Source organism: Scyliorhinus torazame, chromosome 19, assembly GCF_047496885.1.
Source record: "Scyliorhinus torazame isolate Kashiwa2021f chromosome 19, sScyTor2.1, whole genome shotgun sequence".
Taxonomy (NCBI): Eukaryota; Metazoa; Chordata; class Chondrichthyes; order Carcharhiniformes; family Scyliorhinidae; genus Scyliorhinus; species Scyliorhinus torazame.
In genome coordinates this window covers 15,303,882-15,325,481 of record NC_092725.1, presented here as the reverse complement: position 1 = coordinate 15,325,481, position 21,600 = coordinate 15,303,882, and the positions used below count along the sequence as shown (strand labels likewise).

The 21,600-nt window shown below is 53.5% G+C and overlaps 1 protein-coding gene across 1 annotated transcript in view; it reads left to right on the top strand.

The window, feature by feature from the left end:
* Positions 1-18,627, top strand: part of LOC140396630 (RUS family member 1-like) — a 90,737-nt gene extending 72,110 nt beyond the window's left edge. The window contains exons 7-12 of the mRNA XM_072485424.1: positions 2,848-2,953; positions 3,719-3,958; positions 5,719-5,740; positions 14,231-14,303; positions 15,457-15,641; positions 18,566-18,627. Of these exons, the coding sequence (XP_072341525.1) occupies positions 2,848-2,953; positions 3,719-3,958; positions 5,719-5,740; positions 14,231-14,303; positions 15,457-15,641; positions 18,566-18,627 (688 nt within the window). The remainder of the gene's footprint in view (positions 1-2,847; positions 2,954-3,718; positions 3,959-5,718; positions 5,741-14,230; positions 14,304-15,456; positions 15,642-18,565) is intronic.
* Positions 18,628-21,600: the final 2,973 nt, after the last annotated feature.

The window sequence follows — 21,600 nt, the reverse complement described above, 5'->3', positions numbered from 1 at the left end:
GTCCTGGGAGTGTTTGATGGGGACAGTGTAGAGGGAGCTTTACTCTGTATCTAAAACCGTGCTGTACCTGTCCTGGGAGTGTTTGATGGGGACAGTGTAGAGGGAGCTTTACTCTATATCTAACCCCGTGCTGTACCTGTCCTGGGAGTGTTTGATGGGGACAGTGTAGAGGGAGCTTTACTCTGTATCTAACCCCGTGCTGTACCTGTCCTGGGAGTGTTTGATGGGGACAGTGTAGAGGGAGCTTTACTCTGTATCTAACCCCCGTGCTGTACCTGTCCTGGGAGTGTTTGATGGGGACAGTGTAGAGGGAGCTTTACTCTGTATCTAACCCCCGTGCTGTACCTGTCCTGGGAGTGTTTGATGGGGACAGTGTAGTGGGTGCTTTACTCTGTATCTAACCCCGTGCTGTACCTGTCCTGGGAGTGTTTGATGGGGACAGTGTAGCGGGAGATTTACTCTGTATCTAACCCCGTGCTGTACCTGTCCTGGGAGTGTTTGAGTTTGATGGGGACAGTGTAGAGGGAGCTTTACTCTGTATCTAACCCCGTGCTGTACCTGTCCTGGGAGTGTTTGATGGGGACAGTGTAGAGGGAGCTTTACTCTATATCTAACCCCGTGCTGTACCTGTCCTGGGAGTGTTTGATGGGGACAGTGTAGAGGGAGCTTTACTCTGTATCTAAAACCGTGCTGTACCTGTCCTGGGAGTGTTTGATGGGGACAGTGTAGAGGGAGCTTTACTCTATATCTAACCCCGTGCTGTACCTGTCCTGGGAGTGTTTGATGCGGACAGTGTAGAGGGAGCTTTACTCTGTATCTAACCCCGTGCTGTACCTGTCCTGGGAGTGTTTGATGGGGACAGTGTAGAGGGAGCTTTACTCTGTATCTAACCCCCGTGCTGTACCTGTCCTGGGAGTGTTTGATGGGGACAGTGTAGAGGGAGCTTTACTCTGTATCTAACCCCCGTGCTGTACCTGTCCTGGGAGTGTTTGATGGGGACAGTGTAGAGGGAGCTTTACTCTGTATCTAACCCCGTGCTGTACCTGTCCTGGGAGTGTTTGATGGGGACAGTGTAGAGGGAGCTTTACTCTGTATTTAACCCTGTGCTGTACCTGTCCTGGGAGTGTTTGATGGGGACAGTGTAGAGGGAGCTTTACTATGTACCTAACCCCGTGCTGTACCTATCCTGGGAGTGTTTGAATGGGACAGTGTAGAGGGAGCTTTACTCTGTATCTAACCCCGTGCTGTACCTGTCCTGGGAGTGTTTTATGGGGACAGTGTAGAGGGAGCTTTACTCTATATCTAACCCCGTGCTGTACCTGTCCTGGGAGTGTTTGATGGGGACAGTGTAGAGGGAGCTTTACTCTGTATCTAACCCCGTGCTGTACCTGTCCTGGGAGTGTTTGATGGGGACAGTGTAGAGGGAGCTTTACTCTGTATCTAACCCCCGTGCTGTACCTGTCCTGGGAGTGTTTGATGGGGACAGTGTAGAGGGAGCTTTACTCTGTATCTAACCCCCGTGCTGTACCTGTCCTGGGAGTGTTTGATGGGGACAGTGTAGAGGGAGCTTTACTCTGTATCTAACCCCGTGCTGTACCTGTCCTGGGAGTGTTTGATGGGGACAGTGTAGAGGGAGCTTTACTCTGTATTTAACCCTGTGCTGTACCTGTCCTGGGAGTGTTTGATGGGGACAGTGTAGAGGGAGCTTTACTATGTACCTAACCCCGTGCTGTACCTATCCTGGGAGTGTTTGATGGGGACAGTGTAGAGGGAGCTTTACTCTGTATCTAACCCCGTGCTGTACCTGTCCTGGGAGTGTTTGATGGGGACAGTGTAGAGGGAGCTTTACCCTGTATCTAACCCCGTGCTGTACCTGTCCTGGGAGTGTTTGATGGGGACAGTGTAGAGGGAGCTTTACTCTATATCTAACCCCGTGCTGTACCTGTCCTGGGAGTGTTTGATGGGGACAGTGTAGCGGGAGCTTTACTCTGTATCTAACCCCGTGCTGTACCTGTCCTGGGAGTGTTTGATGGGGACAGTGTAGAGGGAGCTTTACTCTGTATCTAAAACCGTGCTGTACCTGTCCTGGGAGTGTTTGATGGGGACAGTGTAGAGGGAGCTTTGCTCTGTATGTAACCCCATGCTGTACCTGTCCTGGGAGTGTTTGATGGGGGCAGTGTAGAGGGAGCTTTACTCTGTATCTAACCCCGTGCTGTACCTCTCCTGAGAGTGTTTGATGGGGACAGTGTAGAGGGAGCTTTACTCTGTATCTAACCCCGTGCTGTACCTGTCCTGGGAGTGTTTGATGGGGACAGTGTAGAGGGAGCTTTACTCTATATCTAACCCCGTGCTGTACCTGTCCTGGGAGTGTTTGATGGGGACAGTGTAGAGGGAGCTTTACTCTGTATCTAACCCCGTGCTGTACCTGTCCTGGGAGTGTTTGATGGGGACAGTGTAGAGGGAGCTTTACTCTGTATCTAACCCTGTGCTGTACCTGTCCTGGGAGTGTTTGATGGAGAGAGTGCAGAGGGAGCTTTACTCTGTATCTAACCCCGTGCTGTGTCTGTCCTGGGAGTGTTTGATGGGGAGAGTGTAGAGGGAGATTTACTCTGTATCTAACCCCGTGCTGTACCTGTCCTGGGAGTGTTTGATGGGGAGAGTGTAGAGGGAGATTTACTCTGTATCTAACCCCGTGCTGTGTCTGTCCTGGGAGTGTTTGATGGGGACAGTGTAGAGGGAGCTTTACTCTGTATCTAACCCCGTGCTGTACCTGTCCTGGGAGTGTTTGATGGGCAGGGTGATCTCTCTGTTCCGAGCGGCCTGGTTGAATACTGTGTCTGATTGCAGGTTGTTTGCTGATGTGTTGAACGATGTGGCGATCTTCATGGAGATTGTAGCCCCTGCCTTTCCGCCCGCCTTCACCCTCATTGTCTGTGTCTCGGGAGTGTTCAAGGTGGGTCCCTATCGCCGAATGAGTTGAACATTGCACACCCGTGGGTCGATTTCCATTCCCATTCCCTATGGTTTAGACTGAAAGGACTTGTGGGTAAGGTGGGGTCGCACTGTGCACAGAGGATCCTACGCCAATCCTCTTGTCTCTCTGAGCAGCCCCACATGGGGCAGCGATAGTCTGTATCTGAGAAACTCCACCCGCGGGAGTGGGGGGGTGGGTGGCGGCAGTCAGTGACCCTCACTGAGAGAGGAAATGACGCGTGCTCAATGGTCCTCCCCATCCGGGCAATGCCACAGGATAATGATCTCCACCAACTGGGCCTTGCCACTGGAAATCCGGGAGCCTTTGCGGGTGGACAGGGAGCGTGTTAAATCTCACGCTGAGCAATGGCACGGGCGGTCGATTGGCCCTCCCACCAGCAGCAATGCCAGGGAAGGTCTGCTAGGCCTCGCACTGTGAGCATTGCCATGGGAGGTCTGCCAGGCCTCGCACTGTGAGCATTGCCATGGGAGGTCCTCACGCAGGACGCTGTGCCTCGGGGGTCGGGGTGGCATTGGTGGTGGGTGCGGTTGGCATGGTCCCGGAGTCCTTCAGGACGAGGAAGTTAAGTCACAGATTCTCCCGGTTCCTCCCAGCCACCCAGAGCCAAGTGGTGTCCCGTGCTGTGATTCCCTGACACCTCCCCAGTCCCACAGCACACACCCGACTCTGACAGCCACCGGAGTTCCCGGCCTCCACTCACCGCCCCCGCTTTCTCTCTTCCAGTCTATCGTCGGGGTGGCCGGCGGAGCGACGCGCGCCGCCCTCACCATGCACCAGGCCAGGCGCGACAACATGGCCGACGTCTCGGCCAAGGATGGCAGCCAGGTATTGCCCCTTTCCCCCCCCTCCCCTCCCCATTCCCCTCCTCTCATTCCCCCACTCCGCTCCCCCAGCGAGGTAGGTGCCCTCCGCGTTCGTAAGTCTTTTAACGGGGGGGGGGGTCACAGAGTCGTACAGCACAGAAAAGGCCCTTCGGCCTAACCATTCTAGTCCCATTTCCCAGCACTTGTCCCAGAGCCGTGTCTGCCCTGGGATCGCAAGCGCACCTCTAAATACTTCTGGAATGTTCTGAGTGTCTCTGCCTCCACCCCCCCTTTCAGGCAGCGAGTGCCAGACTCCCACCCCCCCCTCTGGGCGAAAGGTTTTTCCTCGCACCCCCTCTAAACCTCCTGCCCCTCACCTTAAATCTCTGCCCCCTGATCACTGACCCCCCCACCCAGGGGAAACGCTTCTTCCTGACTATCTACGCTCCTCATAATTTTATACATCTCAATCCTGTCCCCCCCTCAGTCTCCTCTGCTCCAAGGAAAACATCCCCAGTCTGTCCAATCTCTCCTCATAGCTCAAACTCTCCAACCCAGGCAGCATCCTGGTAAGCCTCCTCGGCACCCTTTCCAGTGGCTATCACATCCCTTCTGTAATGTGGATTCCAGAACTGCCACAATACTCTAGCTGCGGCCTAACGTTTTATACAGTTCCAGCATAACCACCCTGCTCTTAAACTCTATGCCTTGGCTAATAAAGGCAAGTTTACCATATGCCTTCTTAACCACTGTGTCCACCTGCTCTGCTACCTTAAGGCAGTGTTCTTCAATCTTTTTTCCGGGGACCCATTTTTACCAACTGGCCAACCTTCGGAACCCAACCCGGCCGACCTTCGCGACCCACGCCAGCCGACCTTCGCGACCCACGCCGGCCGACCTTCGCGACCCACGCCGGCCGACCTTCGCGACCCAACCCGGCCGACCTTCGCGACCCACGCCGGCCGACCTTCGCGACCCAACCCGGCCGACCTTCGCGACCCACGCCGGCCGCCCTTCGTGACCCACGCCAGCCGACCTTCGCGACCCAACCCGGCCGACCTTCGGGACCCACGCCGGCCGACCTTCGCGACCCACCGCGGCCGACCTTCGGGACCCACGCCAGCCGACCTTCGCGACCCACGCCAGCCGACCTTCGCGACCCACGCCGGCCGACCTTCGCGAAGCAACCCGGCCGACCTTCGGGACCCACGCCAGCCGACCTTCGCGACCCACGCCAGCCGACCTTCGCGACCCACGCCGGCCGATCTGAGCGACCCACGCCGGCCGACCTTCGCGACCCAACCTGGCCGACCTTCGCGACCCACGCCGGCCGACCTTCGCGACCCACGCCGGCCGACCTTCGCGACCCACGCCAGCCGACCTTTGCGACCCATGCCGGCCGACCTTCGCGACCCACGCCGGCCGACCTTCGCGACCCACGCCGGCCGACCTTCGCGACCCACGCCAGCCGACCTTCGCGACCCACGCTGGCCGACCTTCGCGACCCACTATTTTCTCCTCCCCTGTTTGCTGCTGATAAAAATGGAGGAAATGGTTTTGGGTCCCTTTGGCCCTCGTACACGCTCCTCCAATGGAACCTGTTGGATGAAGGTGAAGCCTTCCGGTGTCGGAAAGTCTGGAGTCTCCATCTGTCCAAAGTTCAGCATTTTTTTTCCTGTAAAATGTTATCAAATAAACCTCCCCCCGAACTTGTAAAACAAAAAGCTGCAACCGGTTAAAAAAGAACCGGCCGCACTGCGCGTGCGCGCCGATGGTCAGGCACGCGTGCGCAGTGCGGCTGCATCTTATTTACATGTTTGCGGCCATTTTGAAGGCCGCTTGCAGCCGGCTGCTGTGCGCAGATTTGGCCTTGCGGGTGTGTTGTGATGGTGTCGGAACATCAGATATGTTATGTGATAGGTTTTTGGTGCAGGAAGCCTGGGTTAGTGCGTTTGACCGCTGCAGACGTGTTTGTAAAGAATTCTGCTTTGAAAGGTTTTGGGAGACAGAGGTGCAATTAAAGCATCGTAAAAGCTTGGGCTAGTGCAGTTTTGCTTGGATTAACGGGGTTCCCTGTGGAGTAGTTAATTAGATACATTGGGCGGGATTCTCCCGGAGCCGGCGGGGCGGGGGGGTCCCGGCGGGACAGAGTGGCGTGAACCAGTCTGGCGTCGGGGCGCCCCAAAGGTGCGGAATCCTCCCGGAGCCGGCTTGCGGGAAAGGGCCTCCGCCGTCCGGTGCGAGCCTGCGCATGCGCGGGAGCGCCAGCGCATGCTGGCGTCAACCCCGCGCATGCGCAGAGGGATTCGCTTCCGCACCGGGAATGCCGGCGACCACAGCCTCCGGTGCGGAAAAATAAGAGTGCCCCCACGGCACAGGCCCGCCCGCGGATCAGTGGGCCCCGACCGCGGGCCAGGCCACCGTGGGGGCACCCCCCCGCGACCCCCCCAGCCCGCCCGCGCCGCCAGGTCCTGCTGGTAAGGGAACTACTCTAATTTACACCGGCAACAAACGGGCGGGGAATTAGGTCAGCCCCGGGGCCCATTGAGTCGCGCCAGACCCCGCCATCCTCCCACCCGGCGGGGGGTCGGAGAATCCCGCCCATTGTGTTTCAGCTTGGTATGGTGAGGTAACTAATGGGAGGAGCTAGGGGATCAGGCACGTTAGCAGAGATTGTTCAGTGGGTTCCTGGAAGTCAAACCGTGAAGACAGCTTCTGAAGACTTCAGCTGGAGTTCCTGCATTGTTCTGCCAGGATTCTGGTCTGTCTCTGAAAACAGGTCTCAAAGAACATCTCTGAAGCAAGTTTGCCTGAGTGCTCACTGTATTTACAAGTGGATTGAGAGCTGAGATGGTTGTTGTTTAGTGGGAGTAAAGATAGCAGTTAAGGGTTGTTGTGTCACGGTATTGATTAGCATCATTTAAGGGGTCATTGTCAGCTATTTTCCTGTGTGAAGTTAAAGATATTTTAATGCTGTGTGAGTAATAACGTTTGTTTTCATCTACCACATCCCCATTTATTTGTGAAGTCACTGCTGGAGCGAGGAATCCTCTCCTCACAGTCTGACAACATTAAAATAATATATTGGGAATTCTGCCCAATATCCTGGCTACTGCTGGGGTCTAGTCCGAGATTGTAATAGGGTGTGTGTGTGTGTGTGTGTAGGGGCTGGTGTGGCACAGTGGGCTAAGACAGCTGGCTTGTAATGCAGAACAAGGCCACAGTCCGGGTTCAATTCCCGTACCGGCCTCCCCGAACAGGCGCCGGAATGTGGCGACTGGGGGCTTTTCACAGTAACTTCATTTGAAGCCTACTTGTGACAATAAGCGTTTTTTACTATTACACACGCGTGTGTGTGTGTATGTGTGTGAGTGTGTCTGAGTGTGTGCGTGTGTTTGTCTGAGTGTGTGTGTGTCTGAGAGTGTGTCTGAGTGTGTGTGTCTGAGTGTGTGTGTGTCTGAGTGTGTGTCTGAGTGTGTGTGTCTGAGTGTGTGTGTGTCTGAGTGTGTGTGTGTGTGTGCCTGAGAGTGTGTGTCTGAGTGTGTGTGTCTGAGTGTGTGTGTGTGTGTCTGAGTGTGTGTGTCTGAGTGTGTGTGTCTGAGTGTGTGTGTCTGAGTGTGTGTGCCTGAGTGTGTGTGTGTGTGCCTGAGTGTGTGTCTGAGTGTGTGTGTCTGAGTGTGTGTGTCTGAGTGTGTGTGTCTGAGTGTGTGTGTCTGAGTGTGTGTGTCTGAGTGTGTGTGTGTCTGAGTGTGTGTGTGTCTGAGTGTGTGTGTGTCTGAGTGTGTGTCTGAGTGTGTGTGTCTGAGTGTGTGTGTCTGAGTGTGTGTCTGAGTGTGTGTGCGTGTGTGTCTGAGTGTGTGTGTCTGAGTGTGTATGTCTGAGTGTGTGTGTGTCTGAGTGTGTGTGTCTGAGTGTGTGTGTCCTGTACGTACGTGTGTGTGTTTGCGCGTGTGCCTGTCTGAGTGTGTGTGCGTGTGACTGAGTGTGTGTCTGAGTGTGTGTGCCTGAGTGTGTGTGTGTGTCTGAGTGTGTGTGTGAGTGTGTCTGAGTGTGTCTGAGTGTGTGTGTCTGAGTGTGTCTGAGTGTGTGTGTCTGAGTGTGTGTGTGTCTGAGTGTGTGTGTCTGAGTGTGTGTGTGTCTAAGTGTGCGTGTGCCTGAGTGTGTGTGTCTGAGTGTGTGTGTCTGAGTGTGTGTGTCTGAGTGTGTGTGTGTCTGCGTGTGTGTCTGAGTGTGTGTGTGTCTGAGTGTGTGTGTGTCTGTGTGTGCGTGTGTGTGTCTGAGTGTGTGTGTGTGTGTCTGAGAGTGTGTCTGAGTGTGTGTGTCTGAGTGTGTGTGCGTGTGTGTGTCTGAGTGTGTGTGTGTGTCTGAGTGTGTGTGTCTGAGTGTGTGTGTCTGAGTGTGCGTGTGTGTGTGTCTGAGTGTGTGTGTGTGTGTGTGTGTGTCTGAGTGTGTGTGTCTGAGTGTGTGTGTCTGAGTGTGTGTGTCTGAGTGTGTGTGTGTCTGAGTGTGTGTGTGTCTGAGTGTGTGTGCGTGTGTGTGTCTGAGTGTGTGTGTGTCTGAGAGTGTGTCTGAGTGTGTGTGTCTAAGTGTGTGTGTGTCTGAGTGTGTGTGTCTGAGTGTGTGCCTGAGTGTGTGTGTCTGAGTGTGTGTGTCTGAGTGTGTGTCTGAGTGTGTGTGTCTGAGTGTGTGTGTCTGAGTGTGTGTGTCTGAGTGTGTGTGTGTCTAAGTGTGTGTGTGTCTGAGTGTGTGTCTGAGTGTGTTTGTGTCTGAGTGTGTGTGTCTGAGTGTGTGTGTCTGAGTGTGTGTGTGTGTGTGTCTGAGTGTGTGTCTGAGTGTGTGTGTGTGTGTCTGAGTGTGTGTGTCTGAGTGTGTGTGTCTGAGTGTGTGTGTGTGAGTGTGTGTGTGTCTGAGTGTGTGTGTGTCTAAGTGTGTGTGTGTCTGAGTGTGTGTCTGAGTGTGTGTGTCTGAGTGTGTGTGTGTCTGAGTGTGTGTGTGTCTGAGTGTGTGTGTCTGAGTGTGTGTGTCTGAGTGTGTGTGTGTCTGAGTGTGATTGTGTGTGTGCCTGAGTGTGTGTGTCTGAGTGTGTGTGTCTGAGTGTGTGTGTCTGAGTGTGTGTGTCTGAGTGTTTGTGTGTGTGCCTGAGTGTGTGTCTGAGTGTGTGTGTCTGAGTATGTGTGTGTCTGAGTATGTGTGTGTCTGAGTGTGTGTGTGTCTGAGTGTGTGTGTGTCTGAGTGTGTGTGTCTGAGTGTGTGTGTGTCTGAGTGTGTGTGTGTCTGAGTGTGTGTGTCTGAGTGTGTGTGTGTCTGAGTGTGCGTGTGTCTGAGTGTGTGTGTCTGAGTGTGTGTCTGAGTGTGTGTCTGAGTGTGTGTGTCTGAGTGTGTGTGCGTGTGCGTCTGAGTGTGTGTGTCTGAGTGTGTGTGTGTCTGAGTGTGTGTGTGTCTGAGTGTGTGTGTGTCTGAGTGTGTGTGTCCTGTACGTACGTGTGTGTGTTTGCGCGTGTGCCTGTCTGAGTGTGTGTGCGTGTGTCTGAGTGTGTGTGTGTGTGTGTGTCTGAGTGTGTGTGTCTGAGTATGTCTGAGTGTGCCTGAGTGTGTGTGTGTGTGTCTGAGTGTGTGTGTGAGTGTGTCTGAGTGTGTCTGAGTGTGTGTGTCTGAGTGTGTGTGTCTGAGTGTGTGTGTGTCTGAGTGTGTGTGTCTGAGTGTGTGTGTGTCTAAGTGTGTGTGTGCCTGAGTGTGTGTGTCTGAGTGTGTGTGTCTGAGTGTGTGTGTCTGAGTGTGTGTGTGTCTGCATGTGTGTCTGAGTGTGTGTGTGTCTGAGTGTGTGTGTCTGAGTGTGTGTGTCTGAGTGTGTGTGTGTCTGTGTGTGCATGTGTGTGTCTGAGTGTGTGTGTGTGTCTGAGAGTGTGTCTGAGTGTGTGTGTCTGAGTGTGTGTGTGTGTGTCTGAGTGTGTGTGTCTGAGTGTGTGTGTCTGAGTGTGCGTGTGTGTGTGTCTGAGTGTGTGTGTGTGTGTGTGTGTCTGAGTGTGTGTGTCTGAGTGTGTGTGTCTGAGTGTGTGTGTGTCTGAGTGTGTGCGTGTGTGTGTCTGAGTGTGTGTGTGTCTGAGAGTGTGTCTGAGTGTGTGTGTCTAAGTGTGTGTGTGCCTGAGTGTGTGCCTGAGTGTGTGTGTGTGTCTGAGTGTGTGCCTGAGTGTGTGTGCCTGAGTGTGTGTGTCTGAGTGTGTGTCTGAGTGTGTGTCTGAGTGTGTGTGTCTGAGTGTGTGTGTCTGAGTGTGTGTGTCTGAGTGTGTGTGTGTCTAAGTGTGTGTGTGTCTGAGTGTGTGTGTCTGAGTGTGTGTGTCTGAGTGTGTGTGTGTGTGTCTGAGTGTGTGTCTGAGTGTGTGTGCGTCTGAGTGTGTGTGTGTCTGAGTGTGTGTCTGAGTGTGTGTCTGAGTGTGTGTGTGTCTGAGTGTGTGTGTCTGAGTGTGTGTGTCTGAGTGTGTGTGTCTGAGTGTGTGTGTGTCTGAGTGTGATTGTGTGTGTGCCTGAGTGTGTGTGTCTGAGTGTGTGTGTGTGTGTGTCTGAGTGTGTGTGTCTGAGTGTGTGTGTCTGAGTGTGTGTGTCTGAGTGTGTGTGTGTGTGCCTGAGTGTGTGCCTGAGTGTGTGTCTGAGTGTGTGTGTCTGAGTGTGTGTGTGTCTGAGTGTGTGTGTGTCTGAGTGTGTGTGTCTGAGTGTGTGTGTGTCTGAGTGTGTGTCTGAGTGTGTGTGTCTGAGTGTGTGTGTCTGAGTGTGTGTGTGTCTGAGTGTGTGTGTGTCTGGGTGTGCGTGTGTCTGAGTGTGTGTGTCTGAGTGTGTGTCTGAGTGTGTGTCTGAGTGTGTGTCTGAGTGTGTGTGTCTGAGTGTGTGTGCGTGTGCGTCTGAGTGTGTGTGTCTGAGTGTGTGTGTGTCTGAGTGTGTGTGTGTCTGAGTGTGTGTGTCTGAGTGTGTGTGACCTGTACGTACGTGTGTGTGTTTGCGCGTGTGCCTGTCTGAGTGTGTGTGCGTGTGTCTGAGTGTGTGTGCATGAGTGTGTGTGTGTGTGTGTCTGAGTGTGTGTGTCTGAGTGTGTGTGTCTGAGTGTGTCTGAGTGTGTGTGTCTGAGTGTGTGTGTGTCTGAGTGTGTGTGTCTGAGTGTGTGTGTGTCTAAGTGTGTGTGTGCCTGAGTGTGTGTGTCTGAGTGTGTGTGTCTGAGTGTGTGTGTCTGAGTGTGTGTGTGTCTGCGTGTGTGTCTGAGTGTGTGTGTGTCTGAGTGTGTGTCTGAGTGTGTGTGTGTCTGAGTGTGTGTGTGTCTGAATGTGTGTCTGAGTGTGTGTGTCTGAGTGTGTGTGCGTGTGTGTGTCTGAGTGTGTGTGTGTGTGTCTGAGTGTGTGTGTGAGTGTCTGAGTGTGTGTGTCTGAGTGTGTGTGTCTGAGTGTGTGTGTGTCTGAGTGTGTGTGTGTCTGAGTGTGTGTCTGAGTGTGTGTGTGTCTGAGTGTGTGTCTGAGTGTGTGTGTGTCTGAGTGTGTGTGTGTCTGAATGTGTGTCTGAGTATGTGTGTCTGAGTGTGTGTGTGTGTGAGAGTGTGTGTGTCTGAGTGTGTGTGTCTGAGTGTGTGTGTCTGAGTGTGTGTCTGAGTGTGTGTGTGTCTGAGTGTGCGTGTCTGAGTGTGTGTGTGTCTGAGTGTGTGTGTCTGAGTGTGTGTGTCTGAGTGTGTGTGTCTGAGTGTGTGTGTGTGAGAGAGAGTGTGTGTGTGAGAGAGTGTGTGTGTGAGAGAGAGTGTGTCTGAGTGTGTGTGTGTGTGTCTGAGTGTGTGTGTCTGAGTGTGTGTGTGTGTCTGAGTGTGTGTGTCTGAGTGTGTGTGTGTGTGTGCCTGAGTGTGTGTGTGTCTGAGTGTATGTGCGTGTGTGTGTCTGAGTGTGTGTCTGAGTGTGTGTGCGTGTGTGTCTGAGTGTGTGCGTGTGTGTGTCTGAGTGTGTGTCTGAGTGTGTGTGTGTCTGAGTGTGTGTGTGTCTGAGTGTGTGTCTGAGTGTGTGTCTGAGTGTGTGTGCGTGTGTGTCTGAGTGTGTGTGTGTGCCTGAGTGTGTGTGTGTGTCTGAGGGTGTGTGTCTGAGTGTGTGTGTCTGAGAGTGTGTGTCTGAGTGTGTGTGTCTGAGTGTGTGTGTGTCTGAGTGTGTGTGTGTGTGCCTGAGTGTGTGTGTGTCTGAGTGTGTGTGCGTGTGTGTGCGTGTGTGTGTCTGAGTGTGTGTGTCTGAGTGTGTGTGTCTGAGTGTTGTGTGTCTGAGTGTGTGTCTGAGTGTGTGTGTCTGAGTGTGTGTGTGTGTCTGAGTGTGTGTGTCTGAGTGTGTGTGTCTGAGTGTGTGTGTCTGAGTGTGTGTGTCTGAGTGTGTGTCTGAGTGTGTGTGCGTGTGTGTGTCTGAGTGTGTGTGTGTGTCTGAGTGTGTGTGTGTGTCTGAGGGTGTGTCTGAGGGTGTGTCTGAGTGTGTGTGTGTCTGCGTGTGTGTCTGAGTGTGTGTGTGTCTGAGTGTGTGTGTCTGAGTGTGTGTGTGTCTGTGTGTGCGTGTGTGTGTCTGAGTGTGTGTGTGTCTGAGAGTGTGTCTGAGTGTGTGTGTCTGAGTGTGTGTGCGTGTGTGTGTCTGAGTGTGTGTGTGTGTCTGAGTGTGTGTGTGTGTGTCCTGAGTGTGTGTGTGTGTGTCTGAGTGTCTGAGTGTGTGTGTCTGAGTGTGTGTGTCTGAGTGTGTGTGTCTGAGTGTGTGTGTGTCTGAGTGTGTGTCTGAGTGTGTGTGTCTGAGTGTGTGTGTGTCTGAGTGTGTGTCTGAGTGTGTGTGTCTGAATGTGTGTGTGTGTGAGAGTGTGTGTGTGTGAGAGTGTGTGTGTCTGAGTGTGTGTGTGTCTGAGTGTGTGTGTGTCTGAGTGTGTGTCTGAGTGTGTGTGTGTCTGAGTGTGCGTGTCTGAGTGTGTGTGTGTCTTGAGTGTGTGTGTCTGAGTGTGTGTGTCTGAGTGTGTGTGTCTGAGTGTGTGTGTCTGAGTGTGTGTGAGAGAGAGTGTGTGTGTGAGAGAGTGTGTGTGTGAGAGAGAGTGTGTCTGAGTGTGTGTGTGTGTGTCTGAGTGTGTGTGTCTGAGTGTGTGTGTGTGTGTCTGAGTGTGTGTGTGTCTGAGTGTGTGTGTCTGAGTGTGTGTGTGTGTGTGCCTGAGTGTGTGTGTGTCTGAGTGTATGTGCGTGTGTGTGTCTGAGTGTGTGTCTGAGTGTGTGTGCGTGTGTGTCTGAGTGTGTGTGCGTGTGTGTCTGAGTGTGTGCGTGTGTGTGTCTGAGTGTATGTGTCTGAGTGTGTGTGTGTCTGAGTGTGTGTGTGTCTGAGTGTGTGTCTGAGTGTGTGTCTGAGTGTGTGTGTCTGAGTGTGTGTGTGTGTGCCTGAGTGTGTGTGTGTCTGAGTGTGTGTGCGTGCGTGTGTCTGAGTGTGTGTCTGAGTGTGTGTGTGTCTGAGTGTGTGTGTGTCTGAGTGTGCGTGTGTGTGCCTGAGTGTGTGTATGTGTCTGAGTGTGTGTGCGTTGTGTGTGTCCTGAGTGTGTGTCTGAGTGTGTGTCTGAGTGTGTGTCTGAGTGTGTGTGTGTCTGAGTGTGTGTGTCTGAGTGTGTGTGTCTGAGTGTGTGTGTGTCTGAGTGTGTGTGTCTGAGTGTGTGTGTCTGAGGTGTGTGTCTGAGTGTGTGTGTCTGAGTGTGTGTGTCTGAGTGTGTGTCTGAGTGTGTGTGTCTGAGTGTGTGTGTCTGAGTGTGTGTGTGTCTGAGTGTGTGTGTCTGAGTGTGTGTGTGTCTGAGTGTGTGCGTGTGTGTCTGAGTGTTGTGTGCGTGGTGTGTGTGTCTGAGTGAGTGTGTGCGTGTCGAGTGTCTGGTGTACAGAGTGCTGTCTGAGTGTGTGTGTGTGTCTGAGGTGTGTGTCTGAGTGGTGTGTCTGAGGGTGTGTCTGAGGGTGTGTCTGAGTGTGTGTGCGTGTGTGTGTGTCTGAGTGTGTGTCTGAGTGTGTTGTGTCTGAGTGTGTGTGTGTGTCTGAGTGTGTGTCTGAGTGTGTGTCTGAGTGTGTGTGTCTGAGTGTGTGTGTCTGAGTGTGTGTGTGTGTCTGAGTGTGTGTCTGAGTGTATGCGTGCGTGTGTTTCGTGCGTGTGTGGTGGTGGGATGGGCACGTGTGTGTTCGTACGTGATTGCACACCCATGCACGGAGAGGGTAGGTGATCGGATTCCCACCGCGTGTTGATGTGGTCGCCACAGTGTGCGTGTGTCTCTCTCTCTCGTCTCTCCTCTCTCTCTCTCTCCGTCTTGTCTCTCTCTCCGTCTCCCTCTCTCTCTCTGTCCGTCTCCCTCTCTCTCTCTCTCCGTCTCCCTCTCTCTCTCTCTCCGTCTCCCTCTTTCTCTCTCTCCGTCTCCCTCTCTCTCTCTCTCTCCGCAGGAGACCGCTGGTCAATCTTGCCGGGACTGCTGGTCAGCCTCATCCTCACCCCCCTGGTTGCTGCGAACATCATGTACGTAAACCACGCCGGATCCCGGGGGGGGGGGGGGGGGGGGGGGGGGGGGGGGGGGGGGGGGGGCGGGTATCCGACACTCGGAGGTCTGGAGCGGGATGGGTGGGGGTGGGAAGAACAGAGGAGGAATCCGGTGTGAAGGGGGAAAATCGTTTGGACATCTCGGGAAGGTAGAATCATAGAATCATAGAAGTTTACAGCATGGAAACAGGCCCTTCGGCCCAACCAGTCCATGCCGCCCAGTTTTTACCATTAAGCTAGTCCCAGTTGCCCGCACTAGGCCCATAACCCTCTATACCCATCTTACCCATGTAACCATCTAAATGCTTTTTGAAAGACACAATTGTACCCGCCTCTACTACTACCTCTGGCAGCCCATTCCAGACACTCACTACCCTCTGAGTGAAGAAATTGCCCCTCTGGGCCCTTCTGAATCTCTCCCCTCTCACCTTAAACCTATGCCCTCTAGTTTTAGACTCCCCTACCTTTGGGAAAAGATGTTGACTATCTACCTTATCTATGCCCCTCATTATTTTATAGACCTCTATAAGATCACCCCTAAGCCTCCTACGCTCCAGGGAAAAAAGTCCCAGTCTATCCAGCCTCTCCTTATAACTCAAACCATCAAGTCCCGGCAACATCCTAGTAAATCTTTTCTGCACTCTTTCTAGTGTAAGTTGGCTCCGCGGTGGGGGGCGGGTGGGGGGCGGGATTGAGAGGTGGCGATTCCTGCGCCAGTCTGCATGTCGGAGTGAGAAACTGGGTTGACCGAGAACGGTTAATGGGTCTGGGGGTGGTTGCGGGGAGGAGGGCCGCATGGGGAGACACGTGGGAGATGGGAACTGGAAGATGAAAATTCGGAGCGCTCCCGAATCGGGGGAGGGGGTTTTGGGCAGGATCTGAGGCTCGGGATACATCGGAATTCCTGATATGTCATTCGAAGTATCTCGAGGGAGGAATGGGAATTTTCATCCGGGAGGAGAGGAGGGAGGAGACTTGAGCGTCAAACGGGGCTGGGATTTTCCCGGATATTCCGGAGGGGGCGGGCGGGAATTTTGCAGGGGCGACCGCCTGGGAAGGGGCGTGCGGAAGGGGTGGGCAGGACAAGTCTCCGACGCTACTGACCCCAGTCTCACCACTCCTGCTCCCACAGCCTCACCTACCTGCTGTACACCCTCTTCACTCTGCTTCACCTGTACGCCAACCTCCGAGCAGTGAGAGCTGTCGTCATGGACACCCTGAACCAGTCCCGCCTCAGGCTGCTGGTGACCGACTTCCTCCGGACAGGCCGGGTGCCTCTGCCCAGCAGCATCAACCCCCGAGAGCCTGTCCTTCCGGGTCAGTACTGAGGGAGCGCCGCACTGTCGGAGGGTCAGTACTGAGGGAGCGCCGCAATGTCGGAGGGTCAGTACTGAGGGAGCGCCGCAATGTCGGAGGGTCAGTACTGAGGGAGTGCCGCACTGTCAGAGGGTCAGTACTGAGGGAGTGCCGCAATGTCGGAGGGTCAGTACTGAGGGAGCGCCGCAATGTCGGAGGGTCAGTACTGAGGGAGTGCCGCACTGTCAGAGGGTCAGTACTGAGGGAGCGCCGCACTGTCGGAGGGTCAGTACTGAGGGAGTGCCGCACTGTCAGAGTGTCAGTACTGAGGGAGCGCCGCACTGTCAGAGGTTCAGTACTGAGGGAGCGCCACACTGTTAGAGGGTCAGTACTGAGGGAGCGCCGCACTGTCAGAGGGTCATTACTGAGGGAGCGCCACACTGTTAGAGGGTCAGTACTGAGGGAGCGCCGCACTGTCAGAGGGTCAGTACTGAGGGAGCACCGCACTGTCGGAGGGTCAGTACTCAGGGAATGCCGCACTGTCGGAGGGTCAGTACTGAGGGAGTGCCGCACTGTCAGAGGGTCAGTACTGAGGGAGTGCCGCACTGTCAGAGGGTCAGTACTGAGGGAGTGCCGCACTGTCAGAGGGTCAGTACTGAGGGAGCACCGCACTGTCGGAGGGTCAGTACAGAGGGAGTGCTGCACTGTCAGAGGGTCAGTACTGAGGGAGCGCCGCACTGTCAGAGGGTCAGTACTGAGGGACCGTCGCACTGTCAGAGGGTCAGTACTGAGGGAGTGCCGCACTGTCAAAAGGTCAGTACTGAGGGAGCGCCGCACTGTCAGAGGGTCAGTACTGAGGGAGTGCCGCACTGTCAGAGGGTCAGTGCTGAGGGAGTGCTGCATTGTCAGAGGGTCAGTACTGAGGGAGTGCTGCACTGTCGGAGGGTCAGTACTGAGGGAGTGCCGCACTGTCAGAGGGTCAGTACTGAGGGACCGTCGCACTGTCAGAGTGTCAGTACTGAGGGAGTGCCGCACTGCCAGAGGGTCAGAACTGAGGGAGTGCCGCACTGTCAGAGGGTCAGTACTGAGGGAGGGCCGCACTGTCAGAGGGTCAGTGCTGAGGGAGTGCCGCATTGTCAGAGGGTCAGAACTGAGGGAGTGCTGCACTGTCAGAGGGTCAGTACTGAGGGAGTGCCGCACTGTCAGAGGGTCAGCACTGAGGGAGTGCTGCACTGTCAGAGGGTCAGTACTGAGGGAGTGCCGCACTGTCGGAGGGTCAGTACTGAGGGAGTGCCGCACTGTCAGAGGGTCAGTACTGAGGGAGTGCCGTACTGTCAGAGGGTCAGTACTGAGGGAGTGCCGCACTGTCAGAGGGTCAGTACTGAGGGAGCTCCGCTCTGTCAGAGGGTCAGTACTGAGGGAGCGCCGCACTGTCAGAGGGTCAGTACTGAGGGAGCGCCGCACTGTCAGAGGGTCAGTACTGAGGGAGCTCCGCTCTGTCAGAGGGTCAGTACTGAGGGAGCGCCGCACTGTCAGAGGGTCAGTACTGAGGGAGTGCCGCACTGTCAGAGGGTCAGTACTGAGGGAGTGCCGCACTGTCAGAGGGTCAGTACTGAGGGAGTGCCGCACTGTCAGAGGGTCAGTACTGAGGGAGTGCCGCACTGTCAGAGGGTCAGTACTTAGGGAGTGCCGCACTGTCAGAGGGTCAGTACTGAGGGAGTGCCGCACTGTCAGAGGGTCAGTACTGAGGGAGTGCCGCACTGTCAGAGGGTCAGTACTGAGGGAGCGCCGCACTGTCAGAGGGTCAGTGCTGAGGGAGTGCCGCACTGTCAGAGGGTCAGTACTGAGGGAGCACCGCACTGTCAGAGGGTCAGTACTGAGGGAGCGCCGCACTGTCAGAGTGTCAGTACTGAGGGAGTGCCGCACTGTCAGAAGGTCAGTGCTGAGGGAGTGCTGCACTGTCGGAGGGTCAGTACTGAGGGAGCTCCGCACTGTCAGAGGGTCAGTACTGAGGGAGTGCCGCACTGTCAGAGGGTCAGTACTGAGGGAGTGCTGCACTGTCAGAGCGTCAGGACTGAGGGAGTGCCGCACTGTCGGAGGGTCAGTACTGAGGGAGTGCCGCACTGTCAGAGGGTCAGTGCTGAGGGAGTGCCGCACTGTCAGAGGGTCAGTACTGAGGGAGCTCCGCACTGTCAGAGGGTCAGTACTGAGGGAGCGCCGCACTGTCAGAGGGTCAGTACTGAGGGAGTGCCGCACTGTCAGAGGGTCAGTGCTGAGGGAGTGCCGCACTGTCGGAGGGTCAGTACTGAGGGAGCTCCGCACTGTCAGAGGGTCAGTACTGAGGGAGCGCCGCACTGTCAGAGGGTCAGTACTGAGGGAGTGCTGCGCTGTCAGAGGGTCAGTACTGAGGGAGCGCCGCACTGTCAGAGGGTCAGTACTGAGGGAGCGCTGCACTGTCAGAGGGTCAGTACTGAGGGAGCGCCGCACTGTCAGAGGGTCAGTACTGAGGGAGTGCCGCACTGTCAGAGGGTCAGTACTGAGGGAGCGCCGGACTGTCAGAGGGTCAGTACTGAGGGAGTGCCGCACTGTCAGTGGGTCAGTACTGAGGGAGCGCCGCACTGTCAGAGGGTCAGTACTGAGGGAGCGCCGCACTGTCAGAGGGTCAGTACTGAGGGAGTGCCGCACTGTCAGAGGGTCAGTACTGAGGGAGCGCCGGACTGTCAGAGGGTCAGTACTGAGGGAGTGCCGCACTGTCAGAGGGTCAGTAGTGAGGGAGCGCCGCACTGTCAGAGGGCCAGTGTTAAATCTGAGGGGCCTGTCTACACTATTAGGGAGATGTAAATTCTCGTGTGGCTGGGATTGGTGCGGGAGGAACAATCTTGTGTTGTGGGTTAAGCACTGTCTCATACCGTGGATGCACAATTAACCCCTCGTCTCTGTCACAGAGTTCCAGCGGAAGCTGACCATCAGACTGGGAACATCACTCAACTCAGTCTTACACAGGTGATTAGAACAACACAGTCACAGGCGCACTTTTGGACTGCATTTATATATAACCCATCACCTCTTAACTCATTCATTAGATTCCAGTCTGTAACTCACTCCCGGGTCTCTGTTATTCTACATATAAACCACACCGAACCCCTCGATTAGATTCCAGTATGTAACTCACTCCCGGGTATCTGTGATTCTATATATAAACCACCCTGAACCCCTCGATTAGATTCCAGTCTGTAACTCACTCCCGGGTATCTGTTATTCTATATATAAACCACCCTGAACCCCTCGATTAGATTCCAGTCTGTAACTCACTCCCGGGTATCTGTTATTCTATATATAAACCACCCTGAACCCCTCGATTAGATTCCAGTCTGTAACTCACTCCCGGGTATCTGTTATTCTATATATAAACCACCCCGAACCCCTCGATTAGATTCCAGTCTGTAACTCACTCCCGGGAATCTGTTATTCTATATATAAACCACCCCGAACCCCTCGATTAGATTCCAGTCTGTAACTCACTCCCGGGTATCTGTTATTCTATATATAAACCACCCCGAACCCCTCGATTAGATTCCAGTCTCTAACATACTCCTGGGTATCTGTTATTCTATATATAAACCATCCCAAACCCCTCGATTAGATTCCAGTCTGTAACTCACTCCCGGGTCTCTGTTATTCTATATATAAACCACCCCGAACCCCTCGATTAGATTCCAGTCTGTAACTCACTCCCGGGTATCTGTTATTCTATATATAAACCACCCCGAACCCCTCGATTAGATTCCAGTCTCTAACATACTCCCGGGTATCTGTTATTCTATATATAAACCATCCCGAACCCCTCGATTAGATTCCAGTCTCTAACATACTCCCGGGTATCTGTTATTCTATATATAAACCATCCCGAACCCCTTGATTAGATTCCAGTCTGTAACTCATTCCCGGGTATCTGTTATTCTATATATAAACCACCCCGAACCCCTCGATTAGATTCCAGTCTGTAACACACTCCCGGGTATCTTTATTCTATATATAAACCACCCTGAACCCCTCGATTAGATTCCAGTCTGTAACTCACTCCCGCATATCTGTTATTCTATATATAAACCATCCCGAACCCCTCGATGAGATTCCAGTCTGTTTCTCACTCCCGGGTATCTGTTATTCTATATATAAACCATCCCGAACCCCTCGATTAGATTCCAGTCTGTAACACTCTACTGGGTATCAGATATTCTATATATAAACCACCCTGAATCCCTCGATTAGATTCCAGTCTGTAAGTCACTCCCGGGTATCTGTTATTCTATATATAAACCACCGCGAACCCCTCGATTAGATTCCAGTCTGTAACTCACTCCCGGGTGTCTGTTACTCTATATATAAACCACCCCGAACCCCTCGATTAGATTCCAGTCTGTAACTCACTCCCGGGTATCTGTTATTCTATATATAAACCCCCTGAACCCCACGATTAGATTCCAGTCTGTAACTCACTCCCGGGTATCTGTTATTCTATATATAAACCACCCCGAACCCCTCGATTAGATTCCAGTCCGTAACTCACTCCCGGGTATCTGTTATTCTATATATAAACCACCCCGAACCCCTCGATTAGATTCCAGTCTGTAACTCACTTCCGGGTATCTGTTATTCTATATATAAACCACCCTGAATCCCTCGATCAGATTCCAGTCTCTAACTCACTCCCGGGTATCTGTTATTCTATATATAAACTACCCGGAACCCCTCGATTAGATTCCAGTCTCTAACTTACTCCCGGGTATCTGTTATTCTATATATAAACCACCCCGAACCGCTCGATTAGATTCCAGTCTGTAACTCACTCCCGGGTATCTGTTATTCTATATATAAACCACCCGGAACCCCTCGATTAGATTCCAGTCTGTAACTCACACCCGGGTATCTGTTATTCTATACATAAACCACCCCGAACCCCTCGATTAGATTCCAGTCTGTAACTCACTACCGGGTATCTGTTATCCTGGATATAAACCTCCCCGAACCCCTCGATTAGATTCCAGTCCGTAACTCACTCCCGGGTATCTGTTGTTCTATATATAAACCACCCCGAACCACTCGATTAGATTCCAGTCTGTAACTCACTCCCGGGTATCTGTTATTCTATATATAAACTACCCTGAACCCCTTGATAAGATTCCAGTCTGTAACTCACTCCCGGGTGTCTGTTATTCTATATATAAACCACCCCGAACACCTCGATTAGATTCCAGTCTGTAACTCACTCCCGGGTGTCTGTTATCCTATATATAAATCACCCGGAACCCCTCGATTAGATTCCAGTCTGTAACTCACTCCCGGGTATCTGTTATCCTGGATGTAAACCACGCCGAACCCCTCGATTAGATTCCAGTCTGTAACATTGACAGAAATCTTTGGATCCTCGCTGTCTTCAGGGGATGTCCCGGAGGACTGGAGAATAGCCAATGTTGTTCCTCTGTTTAAGAAGGGTGGCAGGGATAATCCCGGGAACTACAGGCCGGTGAGCCTTACTTCAGTGGTAGGGAAATTACTGGAGAGAATTATTCGAGACAGGATCTACTCCCATTTGGAAGCAAATGGACGTATTAGTGAGAGGCAGCACGGTTTTGTGAAGGGGAGGTCGTGTCTCACTAACTTGATAGAGTTTTTCGAGGAGGTCACTAAGATGATTGATGCAGGTAGGGCAGTAGATGTTGTCTATATGGACTTCAGTAAGGCCTTTGACAAGGTCCCTCATGGTAGACTAGTACAAAAGGTGAAGTCACACGGGATCAGGGGTGAACTGGCAAGGTGGATACAGAACTGGCTAGGCCATAGAAGGCAGAGGGCAGCAATGGAGGGATGCTTTTCTAATTGGAGGGCTGTGACCAGTGGTGTTCCACAGGGATCAGTGCTGGGACCTTTGCTCTTTGTAGTATATATAAATGATTTGGAGGAAAATGTAACTGGTCTG